This window comes from Brachycentrus maculatus, unplaced genomic scaffold (genome assembly GCF_059751285.1).
Source record: "Brachycentrus maculatus isolate JH-2025_06_01 unplaced genomic scaffold, ASM5975128v1 h1tg000007l, whole genome shotgun sequence".
NCBI classification, from domain to species: domain Eukaryota; kingdom Metazoa; phylum Arthropoda; class Insecta; order Trichoptera; family Brachycentridae; genus Brachycentrus; species Brachycentrus maculatus.
In genome coordinates this window covers 2,329,954-2,353,518 of record NW_028280762.1, presented here as the reverse complement: position 1 = coordinate 2,353,518, position 23,565 = coordinate 2,329,954, and the positions used below count along the sequence as shown (strand labels likewise).

Genomic DNA, 23,565 nt, shown 5'->3' with positions numbered 1-23,565 from the left:
ATATTGACTGCTAGAATGAAATATTCCCAATGTTTTAATGGATTAATTGACACCCCTTCAGAACCATAATGGTTATCTCTATTTGATCAATTGTCATCATCCCTTCTTATTATTTGATGGCAAAGTTTCAGTGCTGAAAATAGAATATTCTAATTTTAATTCATTTCTACAGTTTTTTTTTACATTCAGTGTTCTTCTGTCTTTCAAGAATGGATAGAGGTTCCATTGTATTATGTAGTTATTCAATCATCCTTCTTTAATGTTAAAATCTTCAAATCGCAACTTTCTTTATAAAAGTAGGAGAAAAACAACAAAAGATGACATGCACTATCATAAATAAATACACCAGAAAGTATTAAGCTCCGAGATGTATGTAATATACACTAAAAAAAAGACCTAAGCATAAATATCAGCTCCATTCTATGATCCACCATTACAACACTGCCGTACAGCCACTAAAACTCAGTAAAAGCATGCACAGTAGGCTCCCAATTTACCGGGATCACTCTAACCGAAAATCAGCTTAACCGGAATGATTAAAAAATTTCAAACACATGTTTATTTTAAATAATTATTTCCTGTATTAAAATTGTGAAACATGTCAAATGTTTAAGAATTTTAATCATCTCTTTATTCACAGATGAATATGTTATGTAAAGATTCAGCAGTTTGCTTGTGTTCACGGCAACAAAACACAGTTGCACTTATTTTGTTTCGATGAAAAACCTGTCTATTATATGACTGGATTGTGAATTTACAATCATATACATAATAGAGACTAACTCTTGCCCTTGAGATACAAACATCAGGGATTGGCAGCTGGCCACTTTTAGAGTGTAGAGTGATTTTGTATTGAGGTTTTTATTTAAGGCCCAGCATTCGTTAAGTCGAATTCATTCTACCAGAGACCTCCGGAGAAGTCACATGTCTTCTTACGCCTGATTTTTTTTAAAGAATGAATAGTAAAGAGAAGAAAAATATATAATTATTTTTTTCTTTACTTTTAACTCCTTTTTTTAAAACCCTTATCCGCACCCAATGGTGCATAGGGCACTGCGTCATATAAACGCAGTGTTATCTTGATCGTTTACACATGAAGGAAAGGTGATCAGCCCTCCGCTTCAGGTACCAGTCCAGGGTAATATTGAATAAATATTACAGTGAAAAAATCACTTATATTTATTTTACCCCCCTTGGGAATCGAACCCGGGACCTCTAGAACGGTAGCCGAGCGTGCTGACCATTACACTACGGAGGCGGACAACTTAACTAACTCCTTACCTTTCAATAACTCTTTTCTTTTGAAAACCATATGATTATTTCGAAGAAAGACTTATCTTTTCAATGCAAAAATGGTGTTTTATGAAAAAATAAAAATTAAATAATTATGTAAAATGTTACCTGCATTTAGATAAAATTAAATTGCGACTTAATGAATGCTGGGCCTTCATGTATGCATGGTAATAAATAAATATTTATGAAATTAATTCTGAATTTTTTTAATAACTGGTAAATTCATTTAGCCGGGAGATTTTATTTCTCTATTCATCCTAGAAAATAGAAAAACTACTGTAATAATTATTTTAATTTTTTAAATTAAAATAGAAATATTTGTGTTTTTATTATTTACAAAAATACTTAGAGAAATACGTATCAAATTGTGGTAGAGTGGTTTCGAACTCAGAAACTCCAACTCAAGAGTCCGCGATCTTTAACTACGGGACCACAATCCGACACTAAAACTAAAGATTAACCTAAAGATGTTTGAAATATCTTTGGAATATTGAAAAATCTTTAGAGCTCTACTGACTTATTAGACCCTATTACTTAGCTTTAGTGGCTGCAAGACAGAACAGGTAACAAATTATATTTGGCTCGATTGTTGTGAACAAGGACACTCCAGTGAACAGTTTCGTTTTCATTGAGCGAAAAAAGATTAAACTATACACTAGAATACTTTTCTTACATATCGCAAGGTTCATTTTTTCGCTTTTGGTTCCCACGTTTTATGTTATTTTAAAACAAATTTGAACTTTTGAAACATTAGAACAGATGCCCCAAAGATCAAAAGTCAGACTAAATATATAGTATGTAAATATGACCTAATAAATAATTGGATATAAGAATCATTTGTAAATTAAACTCTCGAAAAATTATACTAACAAGATATATAAATAAACTTAGGCTATGTTTACTTTAGTAGAAGAAACAAGTATAGTGTTAATTTAAGGATTCACAATAGTATCTGGCAAAACTACACTCGACCAGAATCTATTTCAAAAGTTTACATTGGTAAGATAACAAGAATAGCTATTACCAGCCTGTGTAAACATAGCCTTATAATAGATTTATATTATCCACTGACACTTCGTGATGGAATTGCATTTTTAATTTATTATTAGATTAAAACCAATATTTTTAGCTTTTCCACTTTTTTATTTGACCAGCGACCGGGTTTCGTCGTTACCGACATCATCAGACTGGTAAAATAAATCTATTAAAAAGTGATAGCCTTATAAACAATTTAGTTAATTTTAGATGTTAGCTTTGCACGCTTTGAATAACTGAACTGTTAAACCGAATAAGTATTTAGAGCATTAAAAGGCATATAAATATAAATAGATTTGTATTAAAGATTTTATAAAAAATATAACATTCAAATAAATAATATTTTGAAAACATGTGTATTAATTACATTACTAGCAGTCGACAGACTTCATGGTCCGTGGGGCACCATTCAGAGTTATCCAAAATATTACAATTTCTTCTTAACCCTAAAAGAAAAAAAAACACAATGTGAGATATATCAATAGATAACCTTGACACAAAGCGCACAAACTTCATCCATTTTACGAACATGCATCTATGTAGGTACTTTGGAAGAATGTGTTTACCAAAAACGGATAAATTAATTCTTTAAATAATTAAATTTCCTTAACTCTCAGAGGTTACTTGCGTATATACAAGCGCCCTTAAGGTAGTATTTCACAAAATTAGCTCTGTTTAAATTATTTAAAATAATTTATTTATTATTTATACTCATACATATTAAAAAACCGCAAACAATAGGAGGAAAAGTTTTTTTTTGTTGCTTTTCTAAAAAAATCTATTGTAAGGATTTAATTTTTCATACACAGTTTCAATATAATTCATGATTATTATTCAAAGAAATACTGAGAATAAACAGATTTTTTAACTATTTTATTATTTACCTTGCTTATTATGTACAAGGTTTACGGATCAATTAGTGGATTTTTGTTTCTTCTAACATTCAAAAAAGATGTTTTATTTTAATCCGTGTTGGGATTGACATGAAGGAAAATCTAGTATGGGCCAATCAGTAAGTTGTCAGCATTTGCTCATTGAGAGTGTCGACATATTGAAAGAATCAAATTATAAAGACTCAGTGTGGCAAGAGGAATGGAGATATGATATATGAGAAATATATCACACTCAGACCAATTGAAAATCAATCTTTTTTTAGTTCATTTTGCGATTGGGGAGAATGGACACTGTTATGTCGATTTTGTAGTCAAGCAAGCATCTACCCAACTTTACCATCTGTCTGCCAATTATATATATATATATATATATATATATATATATATATATATATATATATATATATATATATATATATATATATATATATATATATATATATATATATATATATATATATATATATATATATATATATATATATATATATATATATATATATATATATATATATATATATATATATATATATATATATATATATATATATATATATATATATATATATATATATATATATATATATATATATATATATATATATATATATATATATATATATATATATATATATATATATATATATATATATATATATATATATATATATATATATATATATATATATATATATATATATATATATATATATATATATATATATATATATATATATATATATATATATATATATTCAAAGCATTAATTTTTAAATAAAAATTAATAACTTTTTTTTAAATATAAAAATATATATATATCATTACTTTTTTATGTGTTGTTAGCATGTAGCGCTTTTGCAAAGACAACGTTACAACTCAAAATTTGTATTTAAATATTAAAAAAATTCAGGAGGTAGAACGCTTTTAACTCTAAAAACCCCACTTTAACATTTGTACAAAAAAAAGTCACATAGTCCTCGTAAATAAGTGACATCTCTCATTATTTATAAAATGTGTCAACTTAATTAAAGAAGAACTTTATTTATTGTTTCGGCATTAACTTTGTGGTAAGACATGTTACAATAATTAAAGAAAACACTTCGTTTTTTACCACTTGAGTTTAATTATAGACTACATGTTTCAGAAGCTAAACTTCCATCATTCAGGTCTGTATAATAACTAAAATATAAAATATAAAATTGTTCTATAAATAAGGATAGGGGGAAAAGTAAGGGGAAGGGGTTAGTCAAGGAACGGAGTTTGAAAACAAAGGAAAAATTGAAAGCAATGGCGAAGAATTTTGAAACAATATATTATTTAATAAATTATTATTAGAATTCAGGTTTTTTTGTATTTCTAAATTTTCAAGATAATTCATAATTTGGCCTTTATATGGAACAAGGTGTAATAATTTTAATTTATGGGAGTGAAATGAGTGATTAGTATCTATTATATGATTTGCAAATTCCGAAAAATAATTACTAACAAGACCGCTTTGATGTTCTTTGATTCTAATCTTTAAATTTCTCGCAGTTTGGCCAATACATTTTCTATCACAATCTCAATCATTTAATTATATGCCATAAAATTTTTTCACCAACATATAGCATAAAGAATACTTTGGAATTTATTGAGAAAACTAAATATTTAAATATTCCTTCTAATGCTAAAATTATTTCATTTGATATTGTAAATTTATTCACAAACGTCCCAATAGATGATGCCAAAAGTGTTTTTATGAAACTATTATGTGATTCAGATTTAGATGATTTGTATGTAAAAGAAATGACTAGAATTTATGATATTTGTACATCTCAAAATTATTTTGAATTTAATAGCTTAATTTATGAACAACGAGACGGACTCCCAATGGGTTCTCCTCTTTCGCCAGTATTAGCTGATATGTTCCTTAATGATTTTGAGACAGAATTATTAAATTCTAATCATCCTATTGTAAAAACATGTATTTTTAGATGGTTTAGGTACGTTGATGACATTTTTTGTATTTTTATTGGGACTGATAGACAATTAGATTCATTCCTTACCCACATCAACACTTTACATTATAATATTAAATTTACCATGGAAAAAAATGACGATAATACCCTAAATTTTCTTGATTTATCGATTAAAGTTATAAATAATAAATTAGATTTTAATATATATCGTAAACCAACACACACTGACACAGTCATTCCAGCTGATTCCATTCATCCCATTTCACATAAAATGGCCAGTTTCCATTCATTATTAAATAGACTAATTAATATCCCCCTCAGTAACTCAAATTATAATCGTGAATTAAACACAATTAAACTAATAGCAAAAAACAACGGGTATAATTGCGCGCTAATAGATAAAATGTTAAAAAATAAAATTAAAAATAATTTTACCAAAAAATACATATATTCAGCACCTAATAATGATTCAATAAAAAATAAATCTTGGCGAAAAATTTTATATACGGGTTCAATAACTAAAAATATTTCGAAAATCTTACCCTCCCATATCCAACCTGCATATTATACAAATAATAATTTACATAAAATCCTCGATAACTCAAAATCTAAAATTGATTTATTACAAAAAAGTGGTGTTTATGAAATTTCGTGTGGAGATTGTGATAGAAAATATATTGGCCAAACTGCGAGAAATTTAAAGATTAGAATCAAAGAACATCAAAGCGGTCTTGTTAGTAATTATTTTTCGGAATTTGCAAATCATATAATAGATACTAATCACTCATTTCACTCCCATAAATTAAAATTATTACACCTTGTTCCATATAAAGGCCAAATTATGAATTATCTTGAAAATTTAGAAATACAAAAAAACCTGAATTCTAATAATAATTTATTAAATAATATATTGTTTCAAAATTCTTCGCCATTGCTTTCAATTTTTCCTTTGTTTTCAAACTCCGTTCCTTGACTAACCCCTTCCCCTTACTTTTCCCCCTATCCTTATTTATAGAACAATTTTATATTTTATATTTTAGTTATTATACAGACCTGAATGATGGAAGTTTAGCTTCTGAAACATGTAGTCTATAATTAAACTCAAGTGGTAAAAAACGAAGTGTTTTCTTTAATTATTGAAAGAAGAACTTAATCAAGATAAAAATTTAAATGCACAGAAATGTTAAATACATGTTACATGCTTGTAAATCTTACATCTACACTAATAATTTCCTAGATTAGATTAACACACTAAGGACGGGAAAGGTATTACTACCGGATCGGTCGATTGATGCTTAAGAATGGCAAGGGTGTTTTTACCTTCTGTCCGGCCTTATTTCAACGGCAGAAAATAATAAATTATCCAATGTTTTTAAATTAATAGTATATACCAATCTCTTTATTAAGGTCTTAACTATACAGGCGGACCTCAACATTCGCACATGATTGGTTCCTGAAAATGTGTGCGAAAGTTAAATGTTTGAAAGTAGAGGTGTGTAAAAAACAATTAAAAAAACACCTTAAATTGTACATTAAAATTTATATTTATCAAAAATGACCAACTAAATACATACGTTTTGAATGAAAATTATATTTTCTTAATAAACTTGTCAGAAGTTAGTAATATTTTACAATTACGATTTTACAATTTCCTTCTTCGAGTTCTATAACATGAAGTACTAGATATGGGTTCTCCGTTGGGATCACATTCTTCCATATTTTTTTAAAAAATGTCTGGAGATGCGTAAAAGCTTCGTTCATATTTTTTATTGTTAAGCTCTTGATGATTTCTTTAGGTTCTTCTTTCTCACTTTTCGTTTATATATTATTTTCAATATCTTGTCGGTACATTAAAAATTCATACGTCAAGGGTCCAGAATGGCATTATTCCAAAAAAGTTTTTTTTTTTAATGAAATAGCGAATTGTGCGAAAGTCGAATGTATGAAAGATGAGGTCCGCCTGTATGTGTATGATTATCAAATCCCGTCGCCAGCGTAAAAAATACCGTCCGAAATATGTTAACCTGTCTGGGAATGAGTTTCTGCGGACAAAACTGTATCTGGGGAGTGAGTTTTTTTTGCTATATTTTTTTTCACTAGTAAACGTGATTCATATAAAAATTATCAATGTATGGTAATTTTGATATAAATCATATTTTGTATTGGCTGTACATGTACGGCCATATTCCTGGACAGGTTAACACATTGTTTGCGGGAAATGCTTAAAAACGTCTTACCAACATACTGTTGGTAGACAGCGGGAGACGCTTATAAGCGTTCTATTTGCTTACTTTTGGTAGAGCACGAGACGCCAAAAAAACATTGTACAGATCGAAGTTGAGTGTGCGGTTACTTGTGATTAGTATACGACCCTAATTAGTATACCAATTTGGGTCAGGGTTGATGAAAAAAACGCCTGCCAACAATGTGTTAAAAGGATCATTTAGATTCTAAAAGGGTGAAACTAGTCTCTCAGGAGACCTTTTTATTCTTTTCCGGAGCGGGAGCGCCCGACATCTTGTTGATGAGACTCTCGATCATGTCGGCGTCCACGAGCCCGATGAACTTGTCCACGACGAGCCCGTCCCGGATGGCGATGACGGCGGGGACGGCCTTGACCTCGAAGGTGTGCACCAGCTCGGCGTGCTCCTCCACGTCCACCACGGCCAGGTCCAGCCCGTCCAGCGGCGTGATGAGCTCCTTCAGCTTCGGGGTCAGGATCTTGCACGGGTCGCACCACTCCGCGTGGAAGTTCACTATCACCGGCCGATGGCTGTTCATCACCTACGGCAAACAAAGTACAATGTATTATCAGATATTGAGTCATATGTTTACTGTTTTAAGTTTCCTATCAAGTTCACTATCACCGGCCGATGGCTGTTCACCACCTACGGCAAACAAACTACAATTTATTATCAGATATTGAGTCATACGTTTACTGTTTAAAGTTTCCTTTCAAGTCCACTATCACCGGCCGATGGCTGTTCATCACATACGGCAAGCAAAGTACAATTAGATATTGAGTCATACGTTTACTATTTAAAGTTTCCTATCAAGTTCATTATCACCGGCCGATGGCTGTTCACCACCCAAGGCAAACAAAGTACAATTTATCGTCAATTTTGAGTCATTAAATTCCATGTTGTGAATAATTCCACCCAAAATGTTGTGAATAAATTATGTTGTAAATAATTCCACCCAAAATGTTGTGAATAAATTACTATTGTACTATTTTTCTAACCCTTATCCATTGGATTGTGTAGGTGCAGCGTTTTACATATAAATCATTAGTTGCGTGAAGGCAGGTGATCAGTCCTGCGCTTCAAGTACTAGTCCTAGATAATATATAAAAAATATTAGAGTGAAAAATCACTAATCTTCATTTTCGCCCCCTGGAAATCGAACCCGGTACTTTCAGCACGGTAGTTAAACGCGCTAACCACTACACTACAAAGGCAGACTAAATACTAAAAAACTAATATTAATAATAATAAAATAATAAAAACCCTTATCCGCACCCCAATGGTGCATAGGGCACTGTGTCATATAAACGCAGTGTTATCTTGATCGTTTACACATGAAGGAAGGGTGATCAGCCCTCCGCTTCAGGTACCAGTCCATGGTAATATTGAATAAATATTACAGTGAAAAAATCACTTATATTTATTTTACCCCCCTTGGGAATCGAACCCGGGACCTCCAGAACGGTAGCCGAGCGTGCTGACCATTACACTAAGGAGGCGGACATAATATTAGGATTAAAATAAAATATAATTGATTATGAACCCCCTGGAAATTGAACCCGGGACCTTTAACTCACGCTAACAACTACCACCACACTACAAAGGTGGACAAAAAAAATAATTAAAAAAAGTTTTTAAATTTTTTGTATTAACACACTTTGGATGGGGGTTTTTTTACGCCTGCGGACCGCTGGGGACAAGATTTGATAATTATGTACATATAGTCAAGACATAAACAAAGAAATTGGTGCATAATATTCATAAGAAACCATAAAATAAACTTTGACATGAGGCTAGCGCAGAAGGTAAAAATACCCTTCCCGTCCTTAGGCATCAATCGATCAAACGGTTAGAAATACCTTTACAACATTTTGAGTGTGTCTAAATACTTGTTCACAATTATAGGAGTTATTTTTAATATTATTTTTTGACATCTCACTACTAATAAAAGAGTTTCTGCTCAATAAAAAGTTTCTTTTCATCTCACCAATAGATGTCTCTAGTGAAGTTCTAGTGATTCAAGAACAATGTTTCAAAATTGGTTCATATATATATATATATATATATATATATATATATATATATATATATATATATATATATATATATATATATATATATAAATATATATATATATATATATATATATATATATATATATATATAAATATATATATACATATATATATATATATATATATATATATATATATATATATATATATATATATATATATATATACACATATATATATATATATATACACATATATATATATATATATATATATATATATAGAAATTCCAAGAATTTGAGTAGTGTGGTTGTCAATAATGGGTAGAATTAGTGAATGTTACACGTGTGTAAAGTAATCACTTAAACCAGACTATGACGGTCGTCAGCCCCGTAAATGCCCAGACTTCCATATTCTTCTTCATCTTTGATGAGATGTTAAAAAATAAGATGAGAAATACCTTTCCCGTCCATAGTGTGTTAATATAATTTTGTCAAAAGGAAATGTCACAAAATTTTAATTTGATTTTACTATGTGTTGATGACATCATATAAATATTTTCACAAACATTTATTCAAACTAACCTTGTTTCCCGGTAATTATGAGATAGTGTGTGGGTTTACTTGACATTTCAAGATTATTCTTTGCCTTATAGCAAAATAGTGTACTCCAAGATGATTGATTGATATGCATAATTACTCAATTACACGATAAAATATTATATAACAAATGACTTTAAGGCCCTGTAATCAATAGTCCGCAAACTAATTTTCTTTAAACCCAGGTAACATTTAACATAATTGTTTTTCTTTCTGAAAACACGTTCTTTCTTATTAAAAATATGTTTTTCATCGAAATAAATATATGGTTTTAAACAGTTATTGAAAGGTAAGGTAATTAAAGGTAAGGTAGTTAAATAAAATTACATAAAAATATTTTTTCAATATATTGTGGGTTGTATTTGTATTAAAAAGATATGTTTTTCTTCGAAGTAAATATATGGTTTTGAACAGTTATTAAAAGGTAAGGTGAAGTAAATATATGGTTTTGAACAGTTATTAAAAGGTAAGGTAATTATATGTAAGGTAATTAAAGATACGGTAGTTTAAAAAATATATTTTTTCAATGTATTGTGGGTTGTATTTGTATTAAAAAGATATGTTTTTCTTCGAAGTAAATATATGGTTTTGAACAGTTATAAAAAGGTAAGGTAATTGTATGTAAGGTAATTAAAGATACGGTAGTTTAAAAAAAAATTATACAAATATATTTTTAATATATTGTAAGTATACTGGCAAAAAACGTTAAGTCTAAAATCTCTATTTGAATAATTCCTGTTATTTAAAGCTTTTAGCCTGAATAAAATATACGCTATTAAACTTATAATTGAATTTACTTTTAAAACCACATATATATGACATTTTAAACTATTTTGCCAGTTTATAGAACGTTGAAAACTTTATAATATGCATCATTAAGTCAAAATCGCATATTTTCGAGTAATTTTTTTTGCCAGTACAACTACGATATATTCTTAAATAAAAACCAATTCCAAAATATATTCTTTAAAAAAAGTTGTATGGAGAGACGTGTGGCTCCTAGCGCAGCCAGCCGCTTACTGAATACTGTGTTTGTGAATAAGGCCTTAATGATAAAAGATTAGATTTATTATAAAAAGCATAATTTAAAACACCATATACAAAAAATAAATTATGAGCAAAGATTTGTTCAACTATTGATAAATTGATGATAGAAGATTTTTCGAGGGCGGATGATCCTATTTAGTTTCGTATTGACAATTTTTATTAGAATTTGTTGGAAATTCTTCAAAAAATAACCAAATATTATCTTTTTCATTTCTTTTTTATTATTATAGTTATATTATATAAAAGACTTGTTTTATTCTTAAAAAATTAAACATTTTTAATTGCTTTTTTTTTGTTATTTATACTGGACAAATTTTAAATTATGTAGTCTTTAAATAAATAAAAAAATAACCTGATATTTTTATTTCTATTTTTATGGAGAAAAAAAATAATAATTAAGTAGTTAATATGAGTACAGAAAAGGTTGGTAAGATTTTTAAGATGAAAAATAAACACAAATAATAATTTTGTATTGTAAAAAAATAATTGTAATATTATATTAGAACATGCATTTTAGAAAGAGACCACAAGACATTACTTGTTAGTTGTTGACCTCAATAGCGTTCGATAATGACCTTAATACCAATTGATGTACTGAAAGCAAAAGTAATTTTGTACTGCTGATGTAATCAAAACTTGTTTAGTCCACAGTCACTTTATTCATCATGCAAACTTTGATGCTCCATACTTAACTGTATAGTCAATATAAAAGCACGCTGATTACATCAATCAATGTTTAAAGTATAAATATTTCACTAACTTTTCTTGAATGTTTTTCGCAGATACTTTGTGGCACATTTTATAAGCCTTATAAAATTAAACAACTTTGTTTTAACCATTTTTTTAAATTATTTTTATAACATTTAGGATTTTTTACGGAATGTGTGGAAGTTTTAAATAAGGGAATGTAATTAATAATAAGTATTTTAATGTTTTAGAATTTAATAAACCCTGATGATGACAAGGTTCTTGTCGAAACCGGTAGGTTAAAGTGTACTAATAATAAAAAAGTGGTTAAAACATGTTAAAATATTATTAATGGCACATGAAGACAAGGAGCCATTATTTAAAAGTGTCTTCAATGGTATAATATTAGTACAGCTCTGCAAAGTAGTTATCTATTTGTGAAGGTCACTGTCAATTCTTCCTTCCTCTAATATTCAAGGCTATTTGAAAACATTAATAGAACAAAATATTTCTCATGCCCTAGAAATAATACACATATAAAAAATATATATATTTTTTTTTACTTTTATTCTTTAAGAAAGATATTATTCCAAAAATATCTTAAATTAAATAGTAAAACCAAATATTTTCAATTAATTTATTCATTATTGTGTTTTTTTTAGAGGTTAGCGCATTTGGCTTCCATGGTCGAGGTCTAAGGTTTGATTCCCGGTGTTTCCTTGTCGAAACCGGTTAGAGAAAAAAGTACCAATAAAAATTGGTTAAAAACAAAGTTATTTTATTTTATAAAGTTTATAAAAGAGATTTCTAATGATTTAGGTTCATATATGAATTACACTGTTTTTGTCTTCTAAATATCACAAGTCGCTCACTCCTTTCAAGAACGTCATAAATAAAAAATCGTCAATTTTCAGTTGTGCATGTTTTCGGAATGCCCAGAAAACGTACTATATCCCAGCAAAAGAGGCATATTTTTAACTTAAAATTTACCCGCTACAGGGCAGAAAGTATTGTATTTGCATTTTGAAGAAAAGGTATTGTTTAATTATTTTTTTAAATATACTAAATATTTTTCAAATGGAGAAAAAACCTTCAGGTTTTACCTAAAACGATCTGTTGCACAGTAAAAAATTCAATAAGTGGCTTGATATTTATTTTTAATACATTGTATTATATTTTTAAACTTTAAAAACGTTCTCCTGAAAAATCAAGTTTTTTGATTTATGACGTTCTTGAAAGGAGTGAATGAAGAGTGCTCATTAATTCCTTTATTGTACACATATTTCAGTTATTCTATAGGTTTTATTCTTATTTTGAATATAATCATCATTTTAGCTCCAAACTGGATAGAAGTGGAGCGTAAATCACAAATAGCATGGGCGTACAACAATTTCAAAGTCAACTGTCAAATTGGTCAGCAAGATAATATTTTACTACACCAATGTGTATTTTAAACTATGTAAGTGTTTGATTCGTATAAGAATAAGCGAGCAAGTTGCTGTTTGGACTTCCCAGTACAAAAATATTAAGAAAAAATGTGGTTGATTCATAATATTTGTGTCAGAGCTCATTGTAGAATTAATGATTTTAAGTACATACATATAATATTGATGGATCATAGTACATTTTCAATCACTCTAAAGGAATTTGATATAAAATAATATTATTTGAACAATCCAATTCATTAAACAATGATTTGTAATATTTGCTCAATATTAATACCCCGTTGATAGAAATGTTTATTTTGAACTATCTGTACCTATCTGTGTCCGATTAAATGGAAAAGAAAGACAATAGAGAGCACATATTTCCAATATGTTTAATATTACAATGTTTGTGGGTATACAATATTTTAAGAGCTGTCAAGAAACATGCCATCTGCCATGAGCAATGTTTAGTATCACACGTATTGCTATTACGTTCAACAGATGGCGCTGCCATTGCGGTAAAAAATATTTGGTAAAAAAAACATGTTTTTACCTGTCACGGGCAAATGCAATGTTGTGTCAAAATTTCAAAGCAACGGGTGAATAACTTTAGGAGATATAAGTTTTTGAACAAACAAACATTAACATTTTTATTCATATGTATATAGAACACTGGCAACATAAAATATTCAAAATTTACATTAAAAAGTATGTAGAAAAACATTGTGTAAAATAGCAAATCTACAGAAGACCGCACGGACTGATGGACCAACCACCGCATTCCGCACCCACCCCCAGACCCAAAGTCCTGAGGATGAACACCAGGCGGACTCTAGCTTTACTTATGACATTGAATAAATACAGGAGGATCAAAATATGCACTGCAACATTTTTATTTCTTGCATCAGAAATATGGAGTCCTACAAAGTAGATCCCAAGATGTTTAAAAATTAATTTCCATTGATTCCACATTAACCACAACTACCAGCAATTCATTTTAAACTGATTGACAGTTTAGATAATAATTTTTAATTTAATCAATCACGTACAAACATTATCTTTAATTCAACTCCTCTTCAAATAAAATATAATCTTGCACACTAATTTGAAACACGTGGAGATAACAAATTCAAACATACGTAGAGCAAATTTATTATCTGATAAAAAAATACTAAAATCACAGGAAATTTATTAAAGTAGTATACTAGACATGAGCAATCAAATTAAATGACGACTTCTTTAAACGAAGTCGTTACTAAATTCAGTTTTTAGATACAATTATTTAATTTCTTGAATGCTTTTCGCAGATACTTTGTGGCACATTTTATAAACTTTATAAAATTAAACAACTTTGTTCTAACCACTTTTTTATTATTTATTATTTATGACAAAAGAAGTTTTTGAGGTATCTCTTACATGAGAGAGTACGGCTATTATCCTTGGCTCTACCCGACCCAGTTTCTCCAGGGTATGCTTGGTTACAATAGTTTAGAGACTAGAAGGAATGTATATTTGATTACGCATTTTTATCGATTGTTTCGCGGTATGATCGATAATCCTGAAATTATCCAGAGCATTGGTCTGTATGTTCCCGATAGTTACCTAAGACAGCGTCGGCATAGATTGTTTCACATTCCTATACACAGGACCAACCTGCCGATGGTTATGCCTGTAGGAAGAGCTACCGCTATGTTGAACAATATCACATTGGATATTGATCTGTTCCATGTGTCCGAAGGAGTTTTCCGAAGCGGGATTCTTCTACACCTTTAAGTCTTCTTGCTTACTTTTAATATATACGCCTTGAATATTGTTTGTTATGTTTATATTATTTTTTTATTTAATAAATTGAAATTGAAATTGAATTATTGGTGCACTTTAATCACAACTTTTTAAACACCTTGTCATCATCAGGGTTTAATAAATTCTAAAACATTAAAATACTGATGATTAATTACATTCCCTTGCCAAAAACTTCCACACACTCCGTGAAAATCTTAAATATCCTGATGATGGCAAGGTTCTTGTCGAAACCAGTAGGTTAAAGTGTACTAATAATAAAAAGTGGTTAAAACAAAGTTGTTTAATTTTGTAAAGTTTAACAATTATTTAAAGCTGATCATGCCAATCAGTACAGAAATTTGGTAACAGATTGCATATTTCTAGCTCCTGATATATTTGAAATTTGACACTTTAGAAACCTAAGGTGGAAAAAAATATTAACCGAGAAAAAGTAACATTGCACTTCACGGCCAACCCCAAGGTAGAAGACTCCCGGGCAGATCACCAAAGAAATGGATTGACAGCTGGAAATCGACATCACAGAAGACTAAACCCTCTTAAAAACAGGCCACAAGGCCTACACCAAGAAGAAGAAGAAGAGAAGATAATAATAGCAATAATAATGGACATTTTTTTTTTAAATTGTCACCTCAAGGGCGCTGTACAAGGAACATAAATCTAATTCTAATTAATAAAAAGTTTAACTCTTATCCGCATCCGATGGTGCATAGGGCACTGCATCATATATAACGCAGTGTGATCTAGATTGTCACACATGAAGGAAAGGTGATCAACCCTCCGCTTCAGGTACCAGTCCAGGGTAATATTGAATAAATATTAGTGAAAAAATCCCTTTTTTTGACCCCCCCTGGAAATCGAACCCGGGTCCTCCAAAACGGTAGTCGAGCGTGCTGACCATTACACTACGGAGGCGGACAAATAAAAGCAATAATAATGGATATTTTTTTCCGAATTGTCACCTCAAGGACGCTGTACAAGAAACTTAAATCTAATTGTCCATAATTAAATAAACTACTAGTCTTAGTAGTAATTTTCTCAATATTATTAATATTTAAAGCATTTACTTTGTGGTTAGTCATTTTTACTTGTTTATTTTTTTACAAAAATGTTAATAATATTAGTATATAACCACTCACCAAGATTATTACGTCTACCGGTTTCGAGACGTACCCGTCTCTTCGTCAGGACAATCATTACCACAGCATGCAAACGCTGTAGTAATGATTGTCCTGACGAAGAGACAGGTACGTCTCGAAACCGGTACACAAAAAATCTCGGTGAGTGGTTGTATACTAATATTACTAACATTTTTGTAAAAAAATAAAAAAGTAAAAATGACCAACCACAAAGTAAATGCTTTAAATTTTAATAATATTGAGAAAATTATTACTAAGACTAGTAGTTTATTTAATTATCGAGAAAAAAAGGATTTAAGTTCCTTGTACACTAATATAATTAACATTTTTATAATACCTTGTATACTAATATTATTTATGTCCGCCTCCGTAGTGTAATGGTCAGCACGCTCGGCTACCGTTCTGGAGGTCCCGGGTTCGATTCCCAAGGGGGGTAAAATAAAATATAAGTGATTTTTTCACTGTAATATTTATTCAATATTACCATGGACTGGTACCTGAAGCGGAGGGCTGATTACCTTTCCTTCATGTGTAAACGATCAAGAAAACACTGCGTTTATATGACACAGTGCCCTATGCACCATTGGGGTGCGGATAAGGGTTTTATTATTATTATATTATTATACTAATATTATTAATATATTTTTTTTTTAAATAAATAAGTTAGTAATAATAAGTTAGAAGCAGAATGTAAGGTTATTTTGATGACTTACCCTGTCGACAAATTCATCATTATTCCGAATGATAATGATCTCATTCCGTGACGGTGATGTGAATAATTCTTTTGAGATTTCTCTGCTCTGGCGACGCAAACTCAGGATTTGCCGTAGCGGCGATCGAAGCCCCTTCGTTAATGTGCTAGACATCTTGCACCTGTAATACAAAATGGGTTGTTGATGTACAGCCATGAAAGCAAAATAGTACCTTTAACATTTTGAGTGAGTCCAAATACAAATCGCTCACTCCTTTCAAGAACATCATAAATCGAAAATTGTCAATTTTCAGTTGTGCATGTTTTCGGAATGCCCAGAAAATATACTATATCCCAGCAAAACAGGCATATTTTTAAATGAATATTTACCTGCTAAAGGGCAAAAAATGTTGTTTTTGCATTTTGAAAAAAATGTATTGTTAATTTTTTTTTTTTAAATATACTAAATATTTTTCAAATGGACAAAAAATCTTCAGGTTTTACCAAAAAAGATCTGTTGCACAGTAAAAAACTTCATTAAGTGGCTTTTTATTTATTTTTAATACATTGTATTATATTTTTAAACATTAAAAACGTTCTCCTGAAAAATCAAGTTTTTTTATTTATGACGTTGAAAGGAGTGAGCGAAATCTGGATTACCTCCAATTTTTTGTATTCTTTTTTAACATCTCAACAAAGCTTCTTTCATCTCACCATAGATCGGCTGTCCAAATTTAAAACACAGTAAAGGACATTTTTTTTGTAGTACATTTTTATTGCATTTTTGGACTAAGTAGATTCTACTTAGTCCAAAAAAATGTCCCTTACTGTGTTTTGAGTTTGAACAGCCGAGATGTCTCTAGTGAAATTCTAGTCAATTCAAGCAAAATGTTACGAGATAAATCAATATATCTAAGAGTTCCAAAATTATGAGTAGTGTGGTTGTCAATCATGGTTAGAATTGATGAATGTTACATGTGTGTAAACTGATCATTGAAACCAGCCTATGATGGTCGTAAGCCCCGTAAATGCCCAGGTTTCCATATTCTTTGTTATCTATGCTGAGATGTCCAAAATAATATATAAAATAGTATCTGTATAGCATAAACAAGTAATCTTATAAAAAAAAAGTTTTATAGACCAGTACTTGATATATGTTAGTGTGACGTGATGTAGCGTACATATGTGCCGTTAATTAATTTGTAACTACATATCTTCTCACTCGTAATATTTTTAAATGATAATGAAAAAAGCTACACTCAAAATTAGTATGTAAAAAGATAAGAGATGCTTCGATTAGTTTATCTTTTAAACGGATTTATTTAAAAAATAAATATTTGTGATATTTGATATAATATTTGTGATATTGAACCATGGCCCTCAGAATCTAGAAGCCAGCACAACCACGGTACAACAACCCTGACTCAAGATGGATAATTTGTAGTATGTAAGGTCAGCACGCTCGGCTACCATTCTGGAGGTCCCGGGTTCGATTCCCAGGGGGGGGTTAAATAAATATAAGTGATTTTTACACTCTAATATTTATTTTATATAACCCTGGACTGGTACCTGAAGGGAAAGTCTGATCACCTTTCCTTCAAGTGTTAACAATCAAGATAACACTGTGTTTATTTGATGCAGTGCCCTATGCACCATTGGGGTGCGGATAAGGGTTTGAATGAATGAAAAGAAGGAGAATTATACATTTATCTATACATAAGCAACAGAGTTAAGTTTATCTTATTTCTGGGCTGGTACTACATAGTCATATTATCTTCAAAGTGTAGATAACTGTCACATACCTCTCTTTGTCTATTTCTAATGACTTCAGCATTTTAAAGCTAGTAGTCGACCGGTACTGTCAGGAAGTTGATGACATAAAACAAAGCTAACGCTAATGGGTCTTCGTTTTTTACCAAATACTTGGAAAGATAAATTTATCTACAGTACATAGTTAATGCGTTTGTAATACAACTCTAGGAAGGGTCAGAAGAATTCCTGAGTAATTGAGTGATATGGTAGAATTTTTAAAATTTAAAATTAGTGCAGTACTGATTGCATTGAAATAATTGGTTTGGAAGACCTTTGCAGAACACTTGAGCTTTGATGGATTTAAAGTATTTTTTAACATCTCAGTATAGATGAAGAAGAATATGGAAGTCTGGACATTTATGGGGCTTACAACCGTCATAGGCTAGTTTAAGTGATCACTTTACACACGTGTAACATTCACCTATTCTAACCATGATTGACCATACTACTCAAATTCTTGGAAGTTCCATATAAATGATCCAATTTCGAAACATTGTGCTGGATTTATTAGAATTTCACTAGAGACACTATTGGTGACATGAAAGAAGCTTTTTAAGTCATAATCCCCGTAAATGCTCAGACTTATTCTTCGTCATCTATGTTAAGATGTCAAAAAATAATATGATAAATAACTCGCATAATTGGAGATAGTCCATGTCTGTATTGAAAACTATAGTGCATGTTGGTCTTCGGGTCGACCAAAAATCGCATGTGTTAGACATTTTGTGTAGTTTTGAGTGTGTAAATGGTGCTATGGTGGTGAAGGGTAGTATTGTTTGCATGCTGTGTTAGTGATTGTCCTGACGAAGAGACGGGTACGTCTCGAAACCGGTAGACGTAAAAATCTCGGTGAGTGGTTATATACTAATTTTATTAACATTTTTGTAAAAAAATAAATAAGGAGATAGTCCAGATTTGTGAACAAGTATTTGGACACACTCTAAATGTTGTAGATTTTAAGTAAATTGATCTAAAAAGCAAAATACATAATTGATTAGGTGTCAAAAATTAAGAAATATTGGCAAGTGTACATTTTCAATTACTCATATGATCCAAATATGAATAACCTTCTATGCAAACATAATTAGTATAATACACATGTTAGTTCATGCAGATGTTACAAAATATGTGATAAAACGTGTTATTTTTCTTTTTATCATATTTGTGGTAATTTTGTTTTCTAAATAAAATCTAAATGGACTAATTTGACAGTTATTTCCTGTTTCGTTTATTGGTGACGAAGATAAAAGTGTCAGTTTAATGCATTTTTGGTGACGAAGTGAGTCTATTTTTAAATGTGTTGATATTGCATGTGTTCCTTAACTTATGTCCAACACTGTACATTAAAAAAAACTAGCTAACTAACCATCACACCGCTTCCCTGCAGGTGTAGACAGAGAAAACAGAATGCCACACTAATCTGTATTTGCAAACAATCTTCGTCTCTTCCACATTCGTGCATCTCCTCATACATACCCGCCGATACATACATATAACACTACATCAAACCCTCATCCACACCCGATGATGCATAGGACACTGCATCATATAATCGCAGTGTTATCTTGATCATTAACACATGAAGGAAAGGTGATCAGCCCTCCGCTTCAGGTACGAGTCCAGGGTAATATTTAATAAATATTAGAGTGAAAATATCACTTATATTTATTTGACTTACCTCTGGGAATCAAGCCCGGGATCTCCAGTACAGTAGCCGAGCATGCTATCCATTACACTATGGAAGCAGTATGGAAGCATTTAAAGTGGATTTTTTCAGTCAAAAAGTGAGTAACTCCATTTGGACTTTACAGGAGATAGTAAAGAGGTAATAATTATACCATTAAACATTGCTGTGTATCTTACATTCAAGACAAAACGAAAAGTAGTTATGAAATTTAAAAAAATTTACTTGATGGTTAAATTATTGCATGTTTACTCTGTTATTTAAAGAAAGCCTTTTACCACTTACGGATTAACCTGACAATACATTTGACTATTTTTTTTTCAAATTAAGTAAAGTGACAATCACATTAGGATTGATACTTTCGCCTCAACATTGGCAGGTTATAATCTACAGTTTTCCATATTTGCAGATGATCTATCATCACTGCAATGTCAACGTCGCTAATCTACAATTTCCAGTATACAAATATAAATGATTTGCGATACCAACTTCAAACCTCAATGTTTCAAAATGACATTTCTCCACATAAAATACTTGTCAGTATTGTTTAATTGTCAATGATACTTTGAGAACTTTCAAATGACTTTTCAAATACGATTAAAAAAATTAAATAAAGAATGGTATGTTATGTTGTGTTGTCCACACTTTATACTGATGTTTCTTACTGTATTGTATGATCAAGGCGTTAGAAGTAATGAAAATTCAAAACATTTTTAATTAAATGGTTTTCGTTTTTTATAAAATTTATTTAACCTGTCCAGGAGTATGGTAGTATATGTACGACCAATAAAAAACATGTTTTATGACGTGATTTATATCAAAACATGTTTTAAACATGATTAATGTCAAAATTATCGATAATATAATATAATCAAAATGTAACTTTGTTTTAAAATCACTATAAATATTTTATTATAACTTAATTATAATGTCAACCGGTTTCCAAGCTAACCGCTTCTTTATCAAGACTGATCAATTATTAATCAGTATTTTAAAATCACTATAAATATTTTATTATAACTTAATTATAATGTCTACTGGTTTCCAAGCTAACCGCTTCTTTATCAAGACTGATCAATTATTAATCAGTATTTTAAAATCAATATAAATATTTTATTATAACTTAATTATAATGTCTACCGGTTTCCAAGCTAACCGCTTCTTTATCAAGACTGATCAATTATTAATCAGTCTTGATAAATAAGCGGTTAGGTTCGAAACCGGTACACGTTATAATTAAGTTATAATAAAATATTTATAGTGATTTTAAAACAAAGTTACATTTTCAATATAAAATGGAAAATCACAAAGTTAGTACTAGCTTCAAATATAAATTATATAAAATTATCGATGTTTCGATAAATCATGTTTACTGGAGTAAATGTTTTTATTCAATAAACTATGTTGCTTATTGCATCGACTATGATATAAAATTATAAAAAGTAAAAAATATATACCTATGTAAAAAAAAACTCTTGACGATTTTGACAAAGGTTCTCAAATTCTGGACATTTGACATTCTTACGCTTCACTATTTCATGCATCCTAAAAAAGTTATTGTTCGTAGTAAGGACTTTTAAGGATATGAAAGAAGCTTTCGTACATCTTGGCAAATTTGATCTTAAATCCATCATAGAAAAATATGATCCCAATACAGATATCTCATGTACAAAGGGTAATGTAAGATTATACATTATGTTACGTATGAAAATCATACATTTAAAAAAAATTATAGATTTTTTGTATTTCTTAACTTTAGTACACATTTTAGGGACTGAGGTTGTGGATCACCAGTACTTGATACAAAAAGAATAACTGACTACAATGCTGCTGACAACAGCGCCCCATTTATCCCAACTAACAATATAGTAGTCGAACAACAATTTGCTCTGAAAACAAAATTATAGCTTGAATAATAAAATCAAACATTATTTTTGTAAGTCATAAAATGGAAAATCAAAATGTGAGTGTTTTAGATAATAATTATAAAATTATATACTTTCTATGGTGGTGCAGTGTAACTTATTTTAGAAAAGTATTAACATATTTTGGTGCTAACTAACAATATAGTAGTCGAACAACAATTTGCTCTGAAAATAAGCTTGAATAATAAAATCAAACATTATGTTTGTAAGTTATAAAATGGAAAATCAAAATGTGAGTGTTTCAGATTTAAATTATAAAATTATATACTTTCTATGGTGGTGCAGTGTAACTTATTTTAGAAAATTATTTACATATTTTAGTGCAGAATTAATATCAAGCCGAAGACAGAAAATACTAAGCACATACCTGCAATCAAATAAATAATTTTACTGAATCCAATGTCGCAGTTTTTTGGTTTGGACCGGAGTCATGCAGTGGTAAACGACAAATACTCCGAAACCGCCCAAAATACTAATAATAAGGAACGTTAGCAGACAGTATCTCAAAACAAACAGGGGGTCGTAAACCTTCTCCGAAATAACAGAATCTGTTTCAGCTGCCCTTGGAATTAGTATAAGGATTAATGTTATGACTGTGGAGATGATGAAAGCCAATGCACCGATTAGTTGCCCTGTCCTGACGGATATTATACACAAAATCAAAGTAAATAACCAAATAATTGACAATATGTACACTCCCAGCCCAACTGTATGAATTTCTGAAGGCATAACCTTAAATATATTTTAAAAGTTCTCTAATTCCACAATGTTTCATTTAAAACGACGTAGAAACATACTACTGATTTCCTAGTAACGATTCTGCACTGCTCGCGAATTTGAAGGAACCAAATATCAACACAGCACTTTTAAGAACAGATTACATGCTCACGGCAAAAACCTTGATCTATAGTTTAACACAACATAATCGAATGATTCACATAAACGATTATATATTCACAGTTTCATTTCAAGGAAACACGGTTTGGTTGTCAATATACTAACCTAACCTATAAGATGCACTTTTTTGGCGTATCAAGTATCAATAAAATAAACAATGAAGGCTCGCATAAATTGGAAGCGATTAAATTTGAAAACTGAACTTTTATTTGAGATTAACATTAATAAAATCGCGCAACGAACTAGTCAGTATTGGAATAAAATATTCAAAATCGTGAACCAATGGACACTATACGTCCGCTCTACAACGAATCAGTTTGATTTTTGTTCTTTTTTATTTTATGGACACTTATGACAGCTGTGGAGGCAATGGTGCGGACAAGTGCGGGTATTTCCTTCTCTTTTTAATACTATAGCACA

General features: G+C 30.1%; 1 protein-coding gene across 5 annotated transcripts; it reads right to left on the bottom strand.

Moving 5' to 3' along the window:
- Positions 1–2,142: 2,142 nt before the first annotated feature.
- LOC148313626 (thioredoxin, mitochondrial) lies at positions 2,143–23,492 on the bottom strand. Of its 5 annotated transcripts, none has more exons than XM_088260381.1 (5): positions 23,046–23,492; positions 16,850–17,009; positions 7,661–7,963; positions 2,513–2,774; positions 2,143–2,336 (listed from the first exon to the last, which is right to left on the bottom strand). In XM_088260381.1, the coding sequence occupies exons 2-4, from the start codon at positions 17,000–17,002 to the stop codon at positions 2,769–2,771; spliced, it is 462 nt and encodes a 153-aa protein (XP_088116507.1). In that variant the 5' UTR covers positions 17,003–17,009; positions 23,046–23,492; the 3' UTR covers positions 2,143–2,336; positions 2,513–2,768. The 5 variants fall into 5 exon arrangements, with proteins under 5 accessions (XP_088116507.1, XP_088116516.1, XP_088116499.1 ...); XM_088260390.1 differs by having other exon boundaries at positions 22,981–23,475; XM_088260373.1 differs by having other exon boundaries at positions 23,251–23,475.
- Positions 23,493–23,565: the final 73 nt, after the last annotated feature.